The sequence below is a fragment of the Charadrius vociferus genome, unplaced genomic scaffold (assembly GCF_000708025.1).
Source record: "Charadrius vociferus isolate BGI_N301 unplaced genomic scaffold, ASM70802v2 scaffold1077, whole genome shotgun sequence".
NCBI lineage: Eukaryota > Metazoa > Chordata > Aves > Charadriiformes > Charadriidae > Charadrius > Charadrius vociferus.
Window position 1 is genome coordinate 1,171,478 of NW_009649168.1, and position 19,704 is coordinate 1,191,181.

Genomic DNA, 19,704 nt, shown 5'->3' on the forward strand with positions numbered 1-19,704 from the left:
GTTCTGTCACACGTTGCTTTGTGTTCAAGGACAATTCCTGGAACGGCCACTGTGTTAGCTGTAGGGACTGGTAAAGCTATCCTCTTTAAATAACCTAACTGCATGTCAGGACAGAAAGACAGGCAAAAAAATAGGAAATGCTCCAGAAGTTTGAACAGAATAACCACTGCTGTGACTGGCCTCTCTTGAGGTGTACCCTCGGAGCAGAAATGTTTTGCGTTGACACGTGCAACAGACAGCAGCGACGCGATCCTCTACCTGAGGTGTGCGTATGCCTGAATTTTCTACGTAGTCACAGCTGAAATGGCTCTCGGTGAGTATAACAGTGTCCTGTACACCAGAGCAGGGAGGCAGGACCCGGTGTAGCTGCCAGAAAGCGAGCACGTGGCGGGTGGACGGGATCGGCAGGACGCGGCTGCTCTCTCCCGGGCACGGGGCTGGTTCCCAAACCGGAGCTGAGCCCCTGCGCCCGCAGCGCAGCCGTGCCGGCGGGAGGCGTGGGATGGTGCAGGGGGACGCGCAGCACCCCGGGAAGGGACACGGGTCCGCTCCTCCTCCGTGGGGTCTGCACAGCCCCCGCGGCAGAGCCACGCTTCGCCAGAGCTGGTTAACGGGGAGGTTCGCGGCTGCGGGATGAGTATTTCAGTTTTGTGCATGTGAGCTGACAGCACCTCTTTAGATCATGGCTAAATGTACTTCTCACCTCCAGGAGCTCTAAGAAACGCTAGACTCACTCAAAAACTGCATTTAAAACAGCCTCCCACAAAATCCGTCCTTACCGGGCAGTTTAGCTCTTAGAAGATAAACTGGGAAACTCACATCTGAGCTTCATCATAGCTACTATAAATGCCATCCCTCACATATGCTTTACCTTAAATAGAAGTCATAAGAAGATCTTCTGTTTCCTTTGTCATATAGCTTAGTTTTGTACAGCTGTAATAAGACATTTAATGTATAAGGCTGAGAAAATCTGTGAAATACAAGGAAAGACTAAATTTTTACCTTGACGAAATAGCTGAACTTTAATTTTTTTTTAAAAAAAAACAGCTAAAAAAACCCCAACCACCATTGATGAACTGTAACAGCAAAGTATTCATGAACGCATTTATATCATCAAATTTTGCTAACGTGCTATCTGGCAATACAACAGCTAGTATAGATTTAGGATTTTTGCACTAGTTTCTTGTACGTGAAATCTCAAGGAAGCATCAGACACAAAATGCGACATCTACACGGGAACAAGGCAGTTCTACTGAACACCTGGGAAACCATCTGTTGTTCCTGATATCCCAGAGGAAACGCACTGTTTTTCCACAAAATTACCTAGCTTAGCAAATTCACCAAGAGCTTGAGGCAAAGCTTCCTGACTGCCCACAGGTTCTTTCACTTGAAAGGAAGGGCTGGAAACTGCCAGCAGTGCAGACGGAAAGAACAAATGCCATCCAGAAGTTTTTGCAGCTTTTCCTCTCCCTCGCCAGCCTTCTGTACAGGTCAGACTGCACCATTTATTTTCTGCTGTATCTCCAAAGTGGAAATACAGATCACTACTGGGGCGAATAAATAGGTCCTGTCTTATTCAATAATAAATAGGATTGTAAAAGTCAGCAGTGGAGCTTCCTTAGAGATTTGGCTAAATGTATTCTCCCTAAGCAGAGGGCACAGAGGTACCACTTTCCTATACTTTGAGATAGGTCTTGGAATTGTGCCCAGGGAACTCGGTGTCAAAGAGTTTCATAAGAAAACTTAAGAACCTGGACTTTCGGCAAATATGTCTATGTTGTTAGGAAGGAAATAGTTGCAGTGCAGAATCTTTCACTGCTGGGTGTTGTTACGTGACAGAAAACTTTCTGTTAAGATACTCCAAGAAGTTATATAGCATCCATGACTCTGCTAGCACACCAGACTCATTAACAGCAAACATCAGAAATAATCAGTTATCCCTTCTGAAAACCTGTTGCCAGCTTGAGAAAGATCTTAGTTCATGTCACTTCTTGCTGAGCTGGCATTCATAATGTGCTTGACAGCATTCACAGATACTTTTATGCATGACCTCCTACTCTTTCCTCTGACAGCTCACATAAAACACGAGTAGAAGGGATCAGGATTTTACAGACATTTTTTAAGCATCTGCCTGGGAAGAATATTGGTTTGTCTGAAGATGACATTGAATTCCCCAAGACTTTTTCGTTACTTATTAAACTTAAATATCAGTTGGACAGAGTTGACCTTAATTGATTTAATGAGCTTTCTTTTATGAATTTGAAAATACCAGTTACTTTTTAAAAAATGCCTAGTATTCAAAATGTTACACTTTAAATGTCCTTTAACTTACAAGAAAGTGTGAAAGCAAGATAAGGAGTTATCTCACAGAAAACGCCCCAGAGCCAGAGGTTACTTGGGTACTGCTGGCACGGAGGTAAGGCCCGTTCCCCCAAAAACTTCTCCAAAGACAGAAGAGACTAAAAGGACACTTCAGCCCAGAGGAAAAATTATCTCGTTTGTTTATATTATCCCACCTTGTGCACCGTTCGGAGCCAAGGCTGCCTGAGCGGAGGTGGAAGAGGGAGGAGTCTGTGCCGGGCAGTAAGGAAGGGATCCGTCTGACACAGTGCGGCACAGGAATAGTTCAGCCTCTGCTTTACCCAACGTTTCACACGCCGCAGCCCCTCGCTGGAGCCCCCCCGCTGCTCACCGCACCACCATCCTTGGCAAGGGACGGAGGCACATCATCCCTCTGAGAAATGTCCCATCTGAGGAAAAATGCAACATGCATTCTACGCTTCTATTCTATTCTCCTCCAAAAACATAGCAGTGAGTTATGTGTCACTTTGTTATCGGGTAAGTAGGGCTGTACAAGTGCAGAATGGCTTCAGCCATTCCTCACCCTCTTCTTATCTCACTTGGTGCTGGAACCTCATCCTAGCCCAGCACCCTTGAGAGACACGGGAGAAATTGCCATGTTGGAAAATGGATTTTATTACACTCGTAATTGAAAAGATAAAGCTTAAAAGGAGGAGGTGTCAAATACAAATTAACATGTCTATTTCCAGTCTCACCCCTGGGAGTTAGAGCCCCTTCCCAGAGGAACCCTCAGCTGGAAACTGCTTTGGGCAGCAATGACGAAGCTCTCCCGTGACTAACGAGGAGGGAGGGGAGAAGCAGCAGCAGGAAAGACGTGGACAGGGACACGAGCATTTACCTGCATGAGCTGATATGCTCAGGATAAGGCACTGAGCTGTTATTTACCCAGTGGAACAGAGACGGCTCCTTCAGGGATGGTCTGCCTCACCTCTGGAGACCTTTTTGAGGTCAAGGTTTAGTGTGGTATGTAAAGCAAAAGAGAAATTGTGAATTTGTGACCCCCTACATTTCTGTATGCACCCAAACTCCTCAGAGAACTGAGACTTTGTCCCAGTCCCCACAGATCACCCACTATTACATCTCACAGCAGTGTCCCAGAAGTGACCGTTGACAGCCATCACCAGCAGTCCTGGTCCTTTGCTGCAGAGCAGAGACCTTCACCAAGAGCATTTCCACACCAGGAGGACCAGGGAAAGGCTCCTCTCAGTCAGGAATGAGCTTTAGGTGAGTTGTGCCATGGATTCCCCATCAGAGAAACACAGATTTCTAAACCAGAAAGCCATTTGCTGCCAGGACAGACATGAGCACCTCCACGGGGACGCCCACATGGATCACGGTCTTTGCGCTGCTTTCCTTAGTGAACAGGAGAAAGCAAGCCGTACCTGAGAGGCTAATGATAAATGATCATGTATCACCACTTATGCAGTAGGAGGTACCATTAAACGTCAAAACCAAGTCAAGGGAGACGCTGATCTCCCACCCCTGCAGCCTGGAATAAGGGAAAATAATGAATCAAAGCCTTCAGAGACAGCACAAACAGCTTAGACTGACTTGTTACAAAAACAACACTGTGCTTTTGTTTTCTTGTGGCAGGACCAGTTCTGTATCTATGAAGGAAACGGGGGTGAGGGCAGTGAGAAGCCGACTGGGTGATGCTCAGGAGCTGACTGGCCCCAGACTGTCCCTCTCCCCTGGGAAAGGGCAGCAGGGCAGCACCGTGCTCCCAGAGCCAGCAGGACAGCGGGGACACGCAGGGACACCCCAAGTCAGTGCAAGGGATGCAATCTGAGAGACCAGTTCATATTCCGGCATTTAAATACAAACAAGTTTCATGACCATGAATATTTGGCAGAGGACTCCAGCAGTGAACTGCTCTTTGACAGAACGATCTCACCGCAGAAAGACCTGAAGCCGACAGTGACCAACGGGGACGCCAAGAGCACAAAGGAGATGGTCTGAAACCTATCATCAACTTCACCAGCAAACGATCTTGTCTCTCTTTTGACTTGACTTCTCGGTTTGTGTTTTTCCTGTTTTTGTAACATCTAAAAACCTTGCTATCCAGTCTTACAACAAAGCTCACAGAATGGCTCAAAACTATAAAACTTCTGAGAAGGTCGCTGCTTTCTATTGCCTTTCAAAGATGAGATGGCCCAGGGCAGGACAAAGGGACCGTGGAGCAATTTAAGACTGTAAAGCTAAAAGCAAATTTGGAAAGGGGGATCATTTCTCGGTTAGTCCCGCCCCTCCCTTGCCCCCGTACCCATGCACTCGGAAAGCAGCTCATCAGTACCGCTGTCCGTTTTCTTTCATCTTGGATGGGAAGCAATTAAGAGAATATGGTGGAACTACCTTTCGGCTTTATGCCCCTAATGACTTCATAATACCCAGACTGAGTTACCAAAGGGGATAATTAGCAAAGTCCAAACAGAAAACTATTAATAATATGACAAAGCCACGATTACAACAGTCTACTAACTGCAAGACAATACTGGTCTAATTATGGCAACATTGACTTTTATTACTGTGAAGTAGCTTGCACTATCATTAAAGAGATTTATGGATAACTCTGAGTTTAATGTGAAGAGTTATATTTAATATCTTGAAGATGTAATTTAGCTTTCCTTCCACTCACTCCCCATAGAGAAAACAAAACACATTTGATGGCGCACTCAGCTCTCCAACATCCGTTAGTCATTCCAGCTACCTGTTGGATTCAGACAAAGTTTGAATACCACGACTGGAACTTCAAGGAGAGGCTGAAAAAATTAAATGCTGTAGGCTGAGGCCCATCGTGGGGCCAGGCTCTTGCTGGAGGAGCTCTGCCGCAGCCGCCACCAGGATCTGTGCCACTGACCCAGCCGTCCCCGTCCCAGAGCCCCTCAGCACTGCAGGAGGACAGATGCGCTTCTGCAGTCCCCGGAGCACCCTCAGCACAACCCCCCCCCGCCAAAGCAGCCCGGGCACTTGGACACGACTTTCTGCTGAGGGTGGGCACTGCCAGCGATGCCACCACAGCGCGTTTGGTCCCACAGCTCCCTCATCATGCGCAGACCCAGGCAAAGCCTCTGGCCTGATCCTGCCAAGAGCAAGCAGACATCTTCCCTGCGAGAGGTTCTTACCAGTAAGTTTTCTGGTGGCCAATGGAAAATCTTAGCATCAGGGAGAGCTCTGGCTGGTGCGCTCCCCACGAGCTTTCTTTCAGCTGAAAAAGCAGCTCCCAGCTGTTCTGAGCTATGACTTGGAGCATGTACCGTCTTGCCGCAGCAAATGCTCCTGGAAGAGCAGGTACAGGAGGTGGCAGAGCCCAGAGGCAGGTGGTGACGGCGACGTACCCGAACCTCACTTGTACTGGCTGCACAAGTGGTTTTCCGGTGTAATGTATTGACTATTGCTCATACCACCTCAGGAGATATTTCCAAGCTTCTCTGTCCTTTTCTGCTACATTTTTCTGTTGCAACAGTGCTTGTGAGAATATATTGTTCTATTTCTGTAGGGCTTTGTAGAGATCACGCATTCAAATGATGGATTACTACGAGAGTTATTGCTGGAGAAGAAGACAGGCAGCTCTGAGGCTACGAAAGACCACGTGAGGCACCCACCAACTGCTGATCTAATTTTCTCTCAATTGAGAAGCATCAGCAATGTAAGTCTGATTAGCTGAGGGCTGGAAATTGGGCATGAGAAACTGTGGTGAATCTCAGATGCCTGGGGTGGGGGCGGAGGGGAGCACAGGACAACGCAGTGGAAAAGGAAGAGGTTTCCATTAAATCCTAGCTATAGACATGTTTATTTAGCGATGTCGTTCAGCTTTGAAGCTTTACAGAGGAAGAAGCAGGGACTGGATGGAACAGAAACCGAACGTTAAACCAATGCAGGAGCAGAGCATCCAGCAGCACCACAGCCAAAACCGAAACATCAGCCGCAGCAGAGGAAGGGACAGACCCCTCTGGGCGCACCGCTCGGAACGAACCCTGCGAGGCACCAAGGAGCGTGGCAGCAAGCAGAGCACTGTGCAACAGGAATTTTGAAGAGGAAACTGGCTGTCGTATAAATCGTGAAATGCTGCATTTGAGCAGAGATGAGCTGCAGTGCAGCAGCACGTAGTTCCCAGGCAGCTCCTTATCCCCTCCCCACGCACGCCACGGCCGTGGGAATGGTAATAGAGCAAACAATAACGATCCGACTGTCCCTGTCACCCAAGACAGCTTCAGTTCTTGCATCAGAAAGCAGCTCTGTTTAACAGAGCCCACGGCTAAGGGGGCACTGGGGTCTGCAGCGCACACGGCTGCGAGAGGGAAGCACTGCAGGCCTGCCCACTAATTGCCGCTGTTCGCTGGGGCTGTGTCCAGTGTGCCAGTCCTGCTGATGTCTTTATTGCCACATCTTCAGGCCTATTCGCTGCCGTTTGGCTGTCATTTGCAACTTCAGCAACACTTCTCTTCTTGATTTACTGGCTGTGTTCTCTAGGCAGCTATGAGCTATAGGAACATGTCCTGAAATATTCTTGAGCTAGACAAGTCATTAGCAGCTGTCACTTCAAAGTCTCACCGCAGTCAATTTGCTTTTCACAAGCAGCCTAAGAGCACAGGAGCTGGATGCGCTGCGAAGCACTGCAGCAGGGAATGCTGCTCTAACAAGATCACAGAGGTGTGGGTTGTTAGTGAGGGGAAAATATTTCATCAACTTCTCAGCAGATGTTAAAGGACCGGGTCAGAAAACAATTATGGATTGAGCAGAGCTTCCGTCGTCCCTCAGACGTTATCTCATGCTGTGGGTGGCAATAAGGGTTGCAGAGCAGCCCCCGTGTAGCAGCAAGTCAGGCACCAAGCCCCAGAGAGCGCTGGGGATATCTGTCACCTGCAGCTCCACAGGTTACGAGCCTGTTTTCGTAGACCCTCCAAGCTGCCCCTATCCAGGGAGCGACCCAAGCAGCAGGAGCAAGTGCCAGATGTCATTACGGCTCTACCTGCACCTACGGACACCCCGCTCACACCAACAGGAGCTTGGCTGCTTCTCAGGTGTCCTTGCAGGGGGACAGGGAGCATCAAGCACCCGAGGACAGTGCCGCTTCCATAGAGCATGCGGGAGAGGAAAACAAAGTCACAGAAATGGTTGGTACCACAACTGATCCAGAAAGAAACAAATCAGGGCGGTTTTGTCTCTTGGTAACATAAGAGCCACTGATTATTCCTCTCAGCCGCCCAGTGCAGCAGAACGTTAAGAAATCTGCACAGAGACCCTGAGAGACTCCTACACCGTGCGCGCTCCCACGGCCCTGGGACACTCTACAGCATTTCTCCCGGTGAAGGCAAGCAGCAGTTGCAGCTGCTTTTTGCTGCAGAGCATACTCAAATCTTGTTCTGTTACTCTACATCAGCCACAAGTAATTCCATTGAAGACAGCACGATGAAAGTGAATTGAACACAACGTGAAAGCAGAAAGAGTTTTCACAGATTGTTTTACATGCAGAGAACTTTCACACTCAGTTCATCACATGTAGCTCAACAGCAAACCCCCAGCAGACGGGTGGAACCGCTCATGAGATGAACACTGCAGATGTTCTGAGAGGAAACATTCACAGTCTCTGAAATGTCCCCTTGGAGGGTCTGCAAACTCAGCCTTCCTCCCGCACGAAGCTAGAAGGAGATTCATCCCGTTCACGTGCTTCCTCAGCCCCCGGACACCGAGTCTCACACTACCAGCTCCCACCAGCTCCCTCCTGCCAGCACGGCTCCGCAGGAGCCCAGGCAGAGCCCCCTCGTCTCCTCTGCATACCCAGCTACGCAACGGATTATAGGAAGACAGAGACATGAATGCTGAACTGGCTATGCCAAAGTTTCAGTTTGATAGAAAAAACTTCTTAAAAATTAATTTGCTGCTACCACAGGGTTCCTGCCCTGCAAGAGCTTACTGGAACGCAAACTATAAGCTTCAAAGGCAAGGATGAATCAGAAGCTATTTTGAGAGTAATTATATAAGATTATAAAATTCAAACCATCTCATTATTGCATGTTAAATATGAAGACAACCTGCTTCATAAGGAGACCTTGCAGGGATCCAGAGTTTCAAGCAACTATGATCTATGGTGCAAGTGCAAACAGCAACCTCATCACTCCAGTCCAGACAAAACTTCCTTCATTAAGCAATGCCAGGGACTTTTTCACTATTTACTGTAATTCTTTAGGGGATGCGGTTCTATGGCTGGGAGAATAACTAGAACATGAGGCATGGACAACTTAATGCAAAGTTTTGTTCCTTTAACAGTTGTGTAATTTGTTGTCCCGGAAACCAGTTATCAGCTTGTTAGTGACAGTACTTGCAAATTCCCAAATTTTATAAATTCCAGTTCAAATTATAATTAAGGAGAAAACATTTGAGCAATAAATTTGCACATGGAATAAAGTACTATTCCAGCAGCTCTAGACGCAGCTGCGAGGAGCAGCCTGGGTGTGGGAAACCCGACTCGGTTTCCCTGTGCTGTGATGGAGACTGTCCCGGGACACCCCCCGAGCAGTTACCCGCATTGTGCACTGCCCACAAGAAGAAAAGAGAGTTGTTTCCATTTCTGCTTACATATCCAGGCTACAGCTGAAGCTCCTGCTATGTCTTGGCTTGGAGGAAGCGGGTGCGCAGGTGGGGGCTGCTCGCTGCTCGCTCCCTCGGGGAGGGCAACGCGTCTGCCGTCCTCGTCCTCGCTGCGTCCCAGTGCCCGGTGCCTCGGGAGGGACCGTCACACCTGATGATCTAAGACAGCTGATTAGGCTAAAGTGCATTAAACAGAGAAAAGGTGGGGAAAATGGAGGCTATTGTACCCTTTACTACCTGGAGTTTTTCAGTTTGTGGTTTGGTACTTTTATCACCCGGGGAAGAGACGGTAAACTCACCCAGATACAGCAGAGGGAGGTGCACCGGTCCCCCAGGCTGAGTTTGAAAAAGCAGAAGAAAGTCTGAACAGAATAATTCAGAGGGAAACACCAAAGGTGATTTTCAAGTGCAGAGGGGACAATGAGGTACTTTACACATGTGTATGTATATATAATAAAAAAAGAAAATATAAACACGTACATATCAAAATGCGTAACACACCAAACAAAGGAATGCAATGTAAGAGGAGGACTCGGTAGCCTGGAGCTTGTGCTTTGCTCACTGAAATAGAATAAAGAAAGATTTAATTACAAAAAAAAACCCAAAACAAAAAAAAAAAGCAAAGGATCATGAATATCTGACAAGAAAAAGACATCTTCATGCCTACTACATACAGGAGAAGCCTCCACTGTGTCAGGTTCTGGACAGTCAAAACACAACTATGAAATACTGTGCAACCTTATCAAGAACTTGGCAAAATCTCTGCTAAGCAGTAATACCAAATACATGTGACAGAGAGAATTGCTGAGTTGTTGTGGTAAGATATACTCAGTTCTTTGTTCATTTAGACTGTGGCAACCACAATGGCAAGCAGTTGAAAAAGTGTGAAGTAGTCCGCAATCAGCTGCAGTTCGACCGCATTAGGCAGAACAGTCTGCGCCTCCTGTGCACTGAACACGCAGGGCACGGGGCAGCCACCCTCCCCTTAGAGACCTTTGCTCACTGACCACCGCAAGTCAGACACTCCCGTGCCTACAGCCTTTTCCTAAAAAAAGTTCTTTCCAGACACAGGACTTTTTGGATCCAGGGCCATCTTCTACGGAGGAAAGAAAAGCAGACTTTCAAGCTTCGAAAAAGACAGCCCGTTCCTTTCCCTTAGTCACCTCCTTCAGATCAAAGGTGATGGGTAGCTCAGTGAAAGCCCACATAAGCTAAACATCTTTAAAAACCCAGATCTGTTCATGGCTGACATGGATTAGAAACAGAAAAGAAATCTCAAATCTGTCTGGGTGGGAAGATCTGTCCAAAACGCATTAAAACACCGAGGTCAGAACTGGAGACAGGGTTAACGTGGATGTATCACCCCGGCTGCCGGGTGTTTAGAAAAGCGACAGACACAGCAGTCACACTTGCTGTGCAGTGCGAGTCACTGTAACATCTGGAACAGATGTTACAAATGGGTCCCTAGCCCGTCCTCAGCCTGTGCTCCCCAGCTGTGACCTGGAGATGAAACTCCCTTCTTCCACCATCGCTTTGCCCACCAGCGACTCCGGGCTTCGCACGCAGTGCCGAGAGGCCCGTATCAATACCCAGAGAAAATAACTAATGCATGTTAAAATGTCCGTGCCCCGGCAGAACAGCTGGACCGGAGGAGACTGATCAAAGGCTTCTGAAGACCAAATATGTTGGTATTCAGTGGTTATTGACCTGCTGATTTGGACTTTCACTCCAGGCTGCATCCAAGGCATATTTGTTTCTCAAACTTTTGTTGGCATGTGCAACCAGAAAGGGAAATTTGAGCTGTCAGCAATGCAGCATTTCTGTTATCAAAAGTGACAAAAAAAGAAAAAAAAAATTGTTACAAACTGAAGGAAACATTCCCCAGTGATTTCGGTCGCTTTGTGTCTTAATCAGCTGTTCTCTAGAGTATTATAAATGAGATAGTAAAAGTTGTCATTGCTGTATGCCTAACTGATGACAATCTAATGAACTATTATAAGCCACACTGCATATAATTATAGTACATAACTGTGTGCTAATCCCATGACATTTTACCACGATATGCTGTAGCAACATCTGTAAACGACCCGGCAGTGCTGAACACACACGGTGCCCCTGGGCTGAGGTTAAATGACTGACACTGAGCATCCTCCTCCTCCCATGATGTGACCCCATACACACAGGACCTGAGCTGAGCACAGAAGATGTGCCAGGGACGCCTCACTGAGGCTGTTCCGTATGGGGGGAAGTCTCCATCCAGACCTGCTAAAGCTGAGCAGAGGTGGACAAAGAGCAAAACCCCAGAATGTGGACACTTCTGGGATGCAGAAATACAATTGCATTTCAAGATGCAATGCAAACAAAAGCTTCTCACAGCCATGCTGCCTCCCTTAAGTGACCAAAGACCCTGGACATTAAAATTTCCCTTCAAAAACTTGGTCAAGCCAAAGACGGTGGTGCGAGCTCAGAGTGGCCAGGCTCCGCAGTGCGTCAGTGTCCAGGTTCACCATCTACAGTGGGGTTCAATTTGGGAAATGCTTCCCTGCAGCTCTCTCTATGACTCCATTTTGGTTCAAAAAACCCCTAAAGTCAGCCTGCTCTGAAAAGATCTCAGGATAAAGCTTGACTGGGAGCGGAATCAGGGTCTCTCTCTGCCCCATCCTGCAGCCCAGGAGGGTGAAGCCCTCCGTGAGCACTGATCCTCATCCCACGGGTGCCTGGGCATCCCCAGCCCTGCGGTCCAGGGCAGGCGAGAGGACACAGCTTGAGAACCCCAAAAAGCAGAGTTCAGCCAGCGGAGGGCAGAAGGTCCCAAGTATGGGACAAGACAATCCAGAAAGCTTTCCCGAGGCTTTCCTTCGGCTGAGTGTCCCCCCGGGACACAGAGCCCCTCCAGCACAAGGGGCTTCCTTGGCTACATGAAAGCATGATGGAAGAGCTTCATTGCCGGGACCTGCCCCACAGCAAACCCAAACCAAGGGATGCAGGATTCATCCAGAACTCCCCTGGCTCCCGATGCTGCTAAGACTGGGTGGTACACAGATCTGTGTCCTCAGGAGGTCAGCCTGCCAATTAAAGCCATCTAAACCCAGTATGACCACATAAGCCCATGTCATGCCCTCTTTCTCTCTCTCAACTTGTCATGCTGATAATACCTGGCACACAAAGAGAGTCTGGTCTGCATGGCAAACAGCACGGGCTTGTTTGAAGCTGTCTCCATGCAGGTGCAGAGCAGCCCGGAAGGGTCCCCTGGCCACCCACCTGCGGACCCACCTGGGACCGAGACCCCACACTGCCCACCCGGGAATGCAGCAGTTATGAAAAGAGCATTTCTTTGTTCCAGCTCTGCTGAATGATCAGGGAACTTCCTCCCTGAATGGCTCTGCTCCTGTCATTAGCTGCTGCTGCTTCCATTAGCCGATAACAAAGACAGAGATCTTTAACCCCTAAAACGTAGTACGCAGCAGCCACGCGTGCAGGCTGGACTGCCTCATCCTACAGATTCATTAAATGGATTCTGAGATTCCTTTTTCCCTTTTCCAACGACTTGTATCGCTCCGTGCCGTGCCGCTCGGAATCCTTTTAGCATGAGCATTTTGACCAGATGCAGAACTGAGCTCCAATAACTCTGAGCAAATGCTCGCAGACGTCCAAGAGATGAAGTACTGCGTATGGGAAGAATGCAAAGGAGGTGCGCGCTGTGCTCACCTAACGCTGTGTTGTTACAAGAGCACATGCATTTCTTTGCATCAGTTACAAACATGCATAGAAAATCAGAGTAATACTTACATTGCCAGAGACACTGCTGCGCTAGAATTTCTGGGCAATTATTATTCCATGGAACCAAATGCTCTAGGACTGTATGTCTTAATGATGGTTTTGAAAGGCTTGTATGCACTGAGCTTCTGGCATCCTGCCTTTAGTCTTCACTGTATCATTTCCTGTGATGTTGTCAAACACTAACCTGCTACAGCATAACAAACTGGACTAAATATAAAGGTGGCCTTAATTAGCACCTGCAGTTTCACTGTATACAAGATATCCTGCAGGATAACTTTCTTTTTTTCCATAGACATGGAAAATACACAGTTAATTTACAGTCACTCGAAATATCCCTTCTCTGTCCCTTTAGGATGCCATTTTGCAATGTACAAGTATAATTAAAGACAATGCATGGCAGAGAGACAAATTGCATCTCTCCCAAACCACTGCCAGCGTAAGTGACTGTTAGGTTAGTGAGTCCACCGGGTTGAAAAAATAAGGGCTGTTACAGACAAGCTTTCTGCTTTTACAATATGCAGATAGGAAGGAAAAATATATATTATCATCTTTGAAAAAGAAATAACAAATATTAAAGCTAGAAAAAGCTGCCTAACCAGTGTGAGATGGAAACCTGGGGTCCTAAGGAAGAATATGCAGTTGTACTTAGTAACAGTAAGAAGAAGAAACAGGTAAGAAAAACAAGGACAGTTGAAACTATAGTTAAATGAAAAAATTGTGTCAGACATGATACCCAGTTAGGGTTCTGGTTTTATCTCTGAACAATGAACGCACACATGTGAGGCTGTATGACTGTTAGCGATACGTGGCATGTGCAGCAGGCTGCGCACATTGCACCGGTATGACTTCAGCAAAGCAAAGATGTCAAGCAACAAACACCTGCAAACACAGAAATATCAGCTTCTCAGGGTCATCCCGCAAAACAATGGGGAAGATCAGAGTCAGGCTATGCCCTGATTTGAACCAGCTAAAGCACATGCTCGGCTTCAGTGAAACGGAGGGAGAATACTGAAAGCAGAAGAAAATGTTTCAACGGCAAAGACAGAAACTGCTGAAGCAAAATGTTTGTTAAGGAAAAGAGGGTTCATTATTATGGAAAAAGGCAAAAAAAATAACAAAATAACTTCAGAAATATGGACTTACCAAAGCGGTATCTGCTCCTCAGCTCAGTCCTGGTCACTGTCCTCAGCCTGCTCACACACTCAATTAACACCAGCAGCAATCTGCCTGCCTGTTTCTATGGAGTTGTAGATGCTGGTCCCTGACTATGCATGAGGCTACTGCAGCTGCACTGGAATAGGCTCCAAGGTCCGCAAAAAACCCTACAAACACGCTCAGCCTCCCTGCACGGCTTCAGGAATGAATCAACCAACAGCAATTAGGCAGATGCAAACCTGCTTCTGTGCAGAGAGGTACTCACAGAGCCCCCAAACACACGCGCTCCACACAGCTCCAAAGGTGCGTTTTATTCACCAGGACCATCACAGTCCAAAGCCGAAGGCAGCTGTAGAGTCATAGATCCACACACTTAATACAGAGACACATGTCCATAGGCAGGCTATATAATCCATTTTTCTTAGATTTATGACGCTGGTTTTAACCTTATTTTAATACAGTTTTGCAAACCTTCCTCTGGTAGCAAGGTTTGAACCTGAAACCTTCGGGATCAGAGGACAAACCTGTTTTACTTGAGCTAAAGAGCAAATCTGCTGCACGTAGCTCTTTTCCTGCTGTTGGACCAGACGCTCGCAGAGGAGGGCACGATCCATTTTGCAAGTACATTACTCCGTGGTAAGAAAGATCTTTGCCCCGAGGTGCCACTCCTCACATGCCTGGCCTCCCGAAACATAAGCTTCAGTGATTAATATGAGCTTTGCCTGGGTGGCTTTAAACATGTTTACTGTTATGTTTACTTAAAATACTCTTTAGCGGTGATTCAGAAAAGTGTGTTATTACAGCTGGTAAGTAAATTCCAGACTGGCCCGTGTTCCATCGGTAGTGACTGCAGGCATCCCATATCAGTGAGTGGGCATGGCACCAATTTTCCCATTAGTCAAACTATCCTATCAAGGGACAATTTTTTCCAGGAAAAATACTCCAGAAGCAATTTCTCCATGCAAAAGTGATCTTCCCACATCAATATTCCTGCAATGAAAAAAAACCCTATTGCACAAAAATTCACCCCTTTTCCTGCCTGCAGCAAGAACACTTATGTACTTGTGGGTTTAACATTTCAATAGTATTTGCGAAGTGCCAGGAGGGTGTTCAGCGCTGTACAAGATGTACTGCCTGCATCATGAAGTTTAAAAAGAACAGTTCACACAAAGGGCAAAACACTAGATGTGCTCTGAATTATTGTGGGATTAGAGCACAGAAGGACAGCTGACAAAGTGTGCTGGCAAACAGAAATTATCGTAAAGTCTCTTCTGGTTTTGCATTTCCCCCAGATATCCTTCTTCCTCTCACTTCAGGTTTCCCGTCCTGCACTAGGAAAGCAGCAGAGCGTTTTGCTGTGGTGAACCGGTGCCTACGGAAGGGTTTGGGGAGGGAATACGCGTTGTGCCGAGATCAACAGGGACTGCTGCGCACGCAATCCTGCAGTGACTTTCTGGGTACAAACCACAACACCCTGCACATCATGTGATGTACCCTGTGCTTATTCTACACAGCAGCGAAGCTTTTCACAAATGGATACACTGAGGCAAAAGAGCCCAACATGTTATTGACAGAAAAGTCGCAACACGGTAGCGCCGGAGCTAGAAATCAAACCCAAGGGTTTGCTCCTGGATGTGCTCTGATGCTGGTGTGCACTCCCATGCACAGTCAGCAAGCATCATCACCAGCCACAGGCTCCAGCCACTCTCCATCTGCCCAACGTGTTCCTCTCAGAATGACCATTTTGTTTTTAAATCCCTCTGTGGAGCCAAGCTCCCCTCTCCTGTGCCATCTCCTGTTGGCACGACCTCCCTGTCCCGGCCGGCCGCCTCTGCCCACAGCCCGACCCGGCACTGCGCACCCACGGGGACCTGGTTCAGGCAAACGATGGGAGTGAGTTGGTAACGCAATTCAGCCCGAACTGTGCAACAACCTGACTGTGCAGACAAGCAGACAGCACGCTGTGCGGTGGCGAGAGCTGTGCAGGGCACGACGTGCTGCCCGGTCCCCAGGGATGCTGGCAGGCTGGAGCCGAGCTGCCCGCAGGAAGGACCATGCGCTCCCTGCCCCCAGGAGCCGCCCTGGGCAGGAGCAGTCAGGGCAGAGCGCTCCACCGCAGGAGCTCGTAGTGGGCCCCGGGGAGGGGGGGCACCCTGTTTCCCAAAGACCCTGGAGTGTGCTGCTCTCCAACAAGCAGCTCCGCTCCCACGGGCAGAGGGACCGGGTGACGCGGGGAGGCTCGCTGTGCCCAGGGCGGCGCTCCCGTTGGAACCGGGCAGCGTGGGCTCCCCTGCATCATCAGCCAAGTACTTTGGCACTTCAGCAGGGCTTGTCCACAAATTTTCTGAGCGTGCTATATCCTAGAGCGCTCACTGCACCTCCAGGGCTGAGAAGTGATGTATCCATTTATTTAAGGCACATCACCACAGTGGTAAATATTGTCCCTATATCACAGGCATTGCCACGGTCTACAGCTCATGCTTGCGTACGAGTCACACTCACAGCATCGCTGCACAACAGCTGAGGACTGGCAGGGAAGAGAGCTATCAGATGGAGGGAGCTATGGGGGAGGATTTTAGATAGGCACAACAAAAGGATGCTGCATCTTGCTCTATCTCAGGGCCCACAGCCAAGAGATCAGTTCTATTCCTGGCACCGCCACGGGCCAAACTGCAGGCAAAGCTCACCCTCGCATATCCACTGACGCAGCGATACCAAAACCCTCCTCATCCAAATACCTTATTTTTCTGACATACTTAGCTGCTGGATTCCTAGCCAGCAGCAGCAGCCTGCAGTGCTCCTTTGTCGTGTGCACAGTGTGTATGGCTCACTGGAGGAACGCTGCAGCCGTATTTCTCTTATAGACTTTAGGTAGGAGAATCAGCTATTACATAACCCGAAGTACAGAGGGCAGAGGAGCATCTACTTCATACACAGTAGCACTTTCCACATTCCATCTAAAATGGCTTAAAAAAAAATAATCACTGCATAAAACCATATTCTGGCATATTCTTACATAAACTACTCAGTAATGTTTTTATATTCACTGACAGATGCCGTTCAAGAAGCCTAGCAATAGCTGGCTAATTTCTTTGCATCTCTACTGCATCCCCAGAAGATACTGCTCTCCCTCACTACAAGAAACATCAGTAAGAACCAAACCGCCTCTCGGGGTCGGCTGGCAGCAGAGCTGTGCAGAAGCAGCCGCGGCTGCCAGCTGTGGCAGCATTAGAGAGCTCTCGTCTGCCTGCTCACAAACGACACGAACTTCATGGAGACACGTGGCAAGCCAAGCTGATTTAGCCATTAGCTAATAGATTTATCCAGGAGGTAACAAAGTGACAGAGAAGCTGTTGACTTCACATGATGATGACAAATAGGGCCAATTTTACTCCAGCCAACTTCAGATCCGAGTTGCCGGGGCTGCGCTGCCCAGCGCTGGCGCTGCACGGCTCCTCCGGCTCCCCTGTGGGTACTGGCACGGTTCCCTGTCTCAGCCATGTCACCGCTCATCTTCGCACAACCTCACGTTTTATTTGCGCGTCTTTATGAGGAAGGACCCGATGGATCTGAACATAGGACTCCAGGTAGCCAACAGCAAATTTGCTTAACCTAAGTCTTCAGGGTAAAACGGACAAAGCACAAATGCAGATAATTAGAACAACACTAATGGGAAAGGTATCTTACCACCGCGACTGTCATATTCATTAACGCTTAATGCAGAGCTGTTCCCCTTGCTGGAGCAGTTTTACATCCAGGCATCTGAGAAATATTAGTACCCGTTGGGCCCAAACAGTGTCCTCAGCGCTGTCTAGACAGAAACAGGCGCATTCGCGCAGAGCAAACAGTAATAGCTGTTAATGCACCCAGTGCCATCAGCCAGCCCAGCGCGACTTGCCCGGGGCACTGGGGAGAGGCTGACAGTCAAACCAGAGATCAGCGCAGACAAACATTTGAGATGTTAAAGGCATATGATGACGTGATCATGACCTGAAAATGGGATCCTGAACAGGCTGCGTACACAAATGCCAGGCAACTATCTGTCATGTCAGGACTGACAGAACAGGAGCAGTACAGGTATTGGGGCTGCACAGAGTCAGGAAAACGCAAATTTTGGTACCAAGGTAAAAAACTAGGAAGCAATGCCGCAGGTTATTTGCAATAGAGGGAACAGCTGCACTGGTGGCAACGCATAAGGACAGTACCCGCAGCGGTAAGAGGCCTTCAGAGCACGCAGGTATAAAGCAAAGGCATTTTAAGCTGACAGTTAAGTCACAAGGAGAGTGGGATGTGAAATGGAGGTGTTGGGCTGGACACACTGGTAACAGCGATGGCAGCACCACGAGACGCCAGAAGCCCAGTGAAACCAGTGCCGCCAGTGTGCCCCGGGTGCCCGTCACGTCCCAGCACGAGATGCAAGCGGAGAGGGGCAAGAGGAGCTGAAGCACGATAAGGCAGAAAGCTTTGGAAAGGGACTGACGGGCCACTGTGCTGCACGTGGGCTCTGCACAGGTCTCCTCTGAAGGAGAGAAGAAAAGTTTCTGAAAACTTACACTGTGAAATCAGGCTGGGTTGGTAGATCACTATCGACAGAAATCTTCAAAGACACACTCCATGCAACTGTTCTAATACACAAACAACTTACAGCTTGTTATCAACAATGCTAAAAAGCATGGGATTTTGTTTTTTGCTCCTCAGCGTGTAAGCCTGGGATGTAAACTCCCTCGGCCAATGTCTTCTGGAGCTACAGCAGAAGACGACCTCTCTGGAACAAGGAGCTGTGACCAGAAGTATACAGAAAATTAACTGCTTTGTAATAAAGAAATGCCCCTTTGCTCTTAGAGCAGTGTGCTTGCTCTTGAGTCCTCGCTGACACACTGGTGTGTCTCTCTAGTGCACCAAGCTGACAAAGAACAACTTCAGGCAGTTCTTAGGGAAAGTACAACAAACACACCAAAGTACATTAGGATTGCTTACGGGTGAACAAAAAATCCATGGAAGTCCTTCCTTCCTGCTGTCTCGGTTACTTAAACAGTCTTTTTACTGCTTTTTGTTTTATACAGGACAGGAGTCTATGTTTTTAAAAAAACAAAGAACTTTCACAGAAACTTTATCTCATTAACCACCTTCGCACCGCATGTGCCGGTAACACTCCGCCTTGCCCCCGGCGCAGCTATCTCCCTCCGGCTACACCCATTCACATCAACAGGTGAGGTAGTACGTGCATCCAAACCTTCACAGTGGAACATGTGTAAAGCAAAATAACCACACAGAGACGCACGCCAAGACCAGACCCCAGGTCCAACGCGGGGCTTGCAAACATTTCCCTCCCCTCGCGAGAGTCCTCCTGCCTTCCTCTGGCTGTTGGCACCACAAGCACTACTCCAGCAGACAGGACCAGAGTACTGTACCTGGCTCGGAGATAATCAGGCTCTGGTCGGAAGGCAGCAGGAGGAATTCCCTGCAAATGTCCAGGTCCAAGCTAGGCAGGCTTTTCTTCCGGCACAGCTCGGTGACAATGCGGACTGCCTTCTGACAACGGCTGTCATCCTTGGTACCACTCATCTCCCACACCGCATCCTCCGCTACCCCCTCTGCTGTCTAAGAAAGTCAAACTAGGAAAAGAGGGTTTGTTTACTTTTGGTCACACAAACGGATTCACACCAGTTCCACCCCCGGCGTGGCAGCACCTCGAGGGACACCCTGTGCCAGGCGGTGCTCCAGCGCCACAAACGCTGCGGAGCGATGGGAGCGCGGAGGCTGCGCTCGGCCTCCGGACACCACAGCCCGCCGCAGCCCCGCCAGCGCTCCCGGTGCCTT

At 48.5% G+C, this 19,704-nt stretch overlaps 1 protein-coding gene across 1 annotated transcript in view; it reads right to left on the bottom strand.

Moving 5' to 3' along the window:
* The window catches only part of SYT6 (synaptotagmin VI), a 37,458-nt gene extending 18,009 nt beyond the window's left edge, over positions 1-19,449 (bottom strand). Inside the window, exon 1 of the mRNA XM_009888453.1 lies at positions 19,296-19,449. Coding sequence (XP_009886755.1) covers positions 19,296-19,449 — 154 coding nt within the window. The remainder of the gene's footprint in view (positions 1-19,295) is intronic.
* Positions 19,450-19,704: the final 255 nt, after the last annotated feature.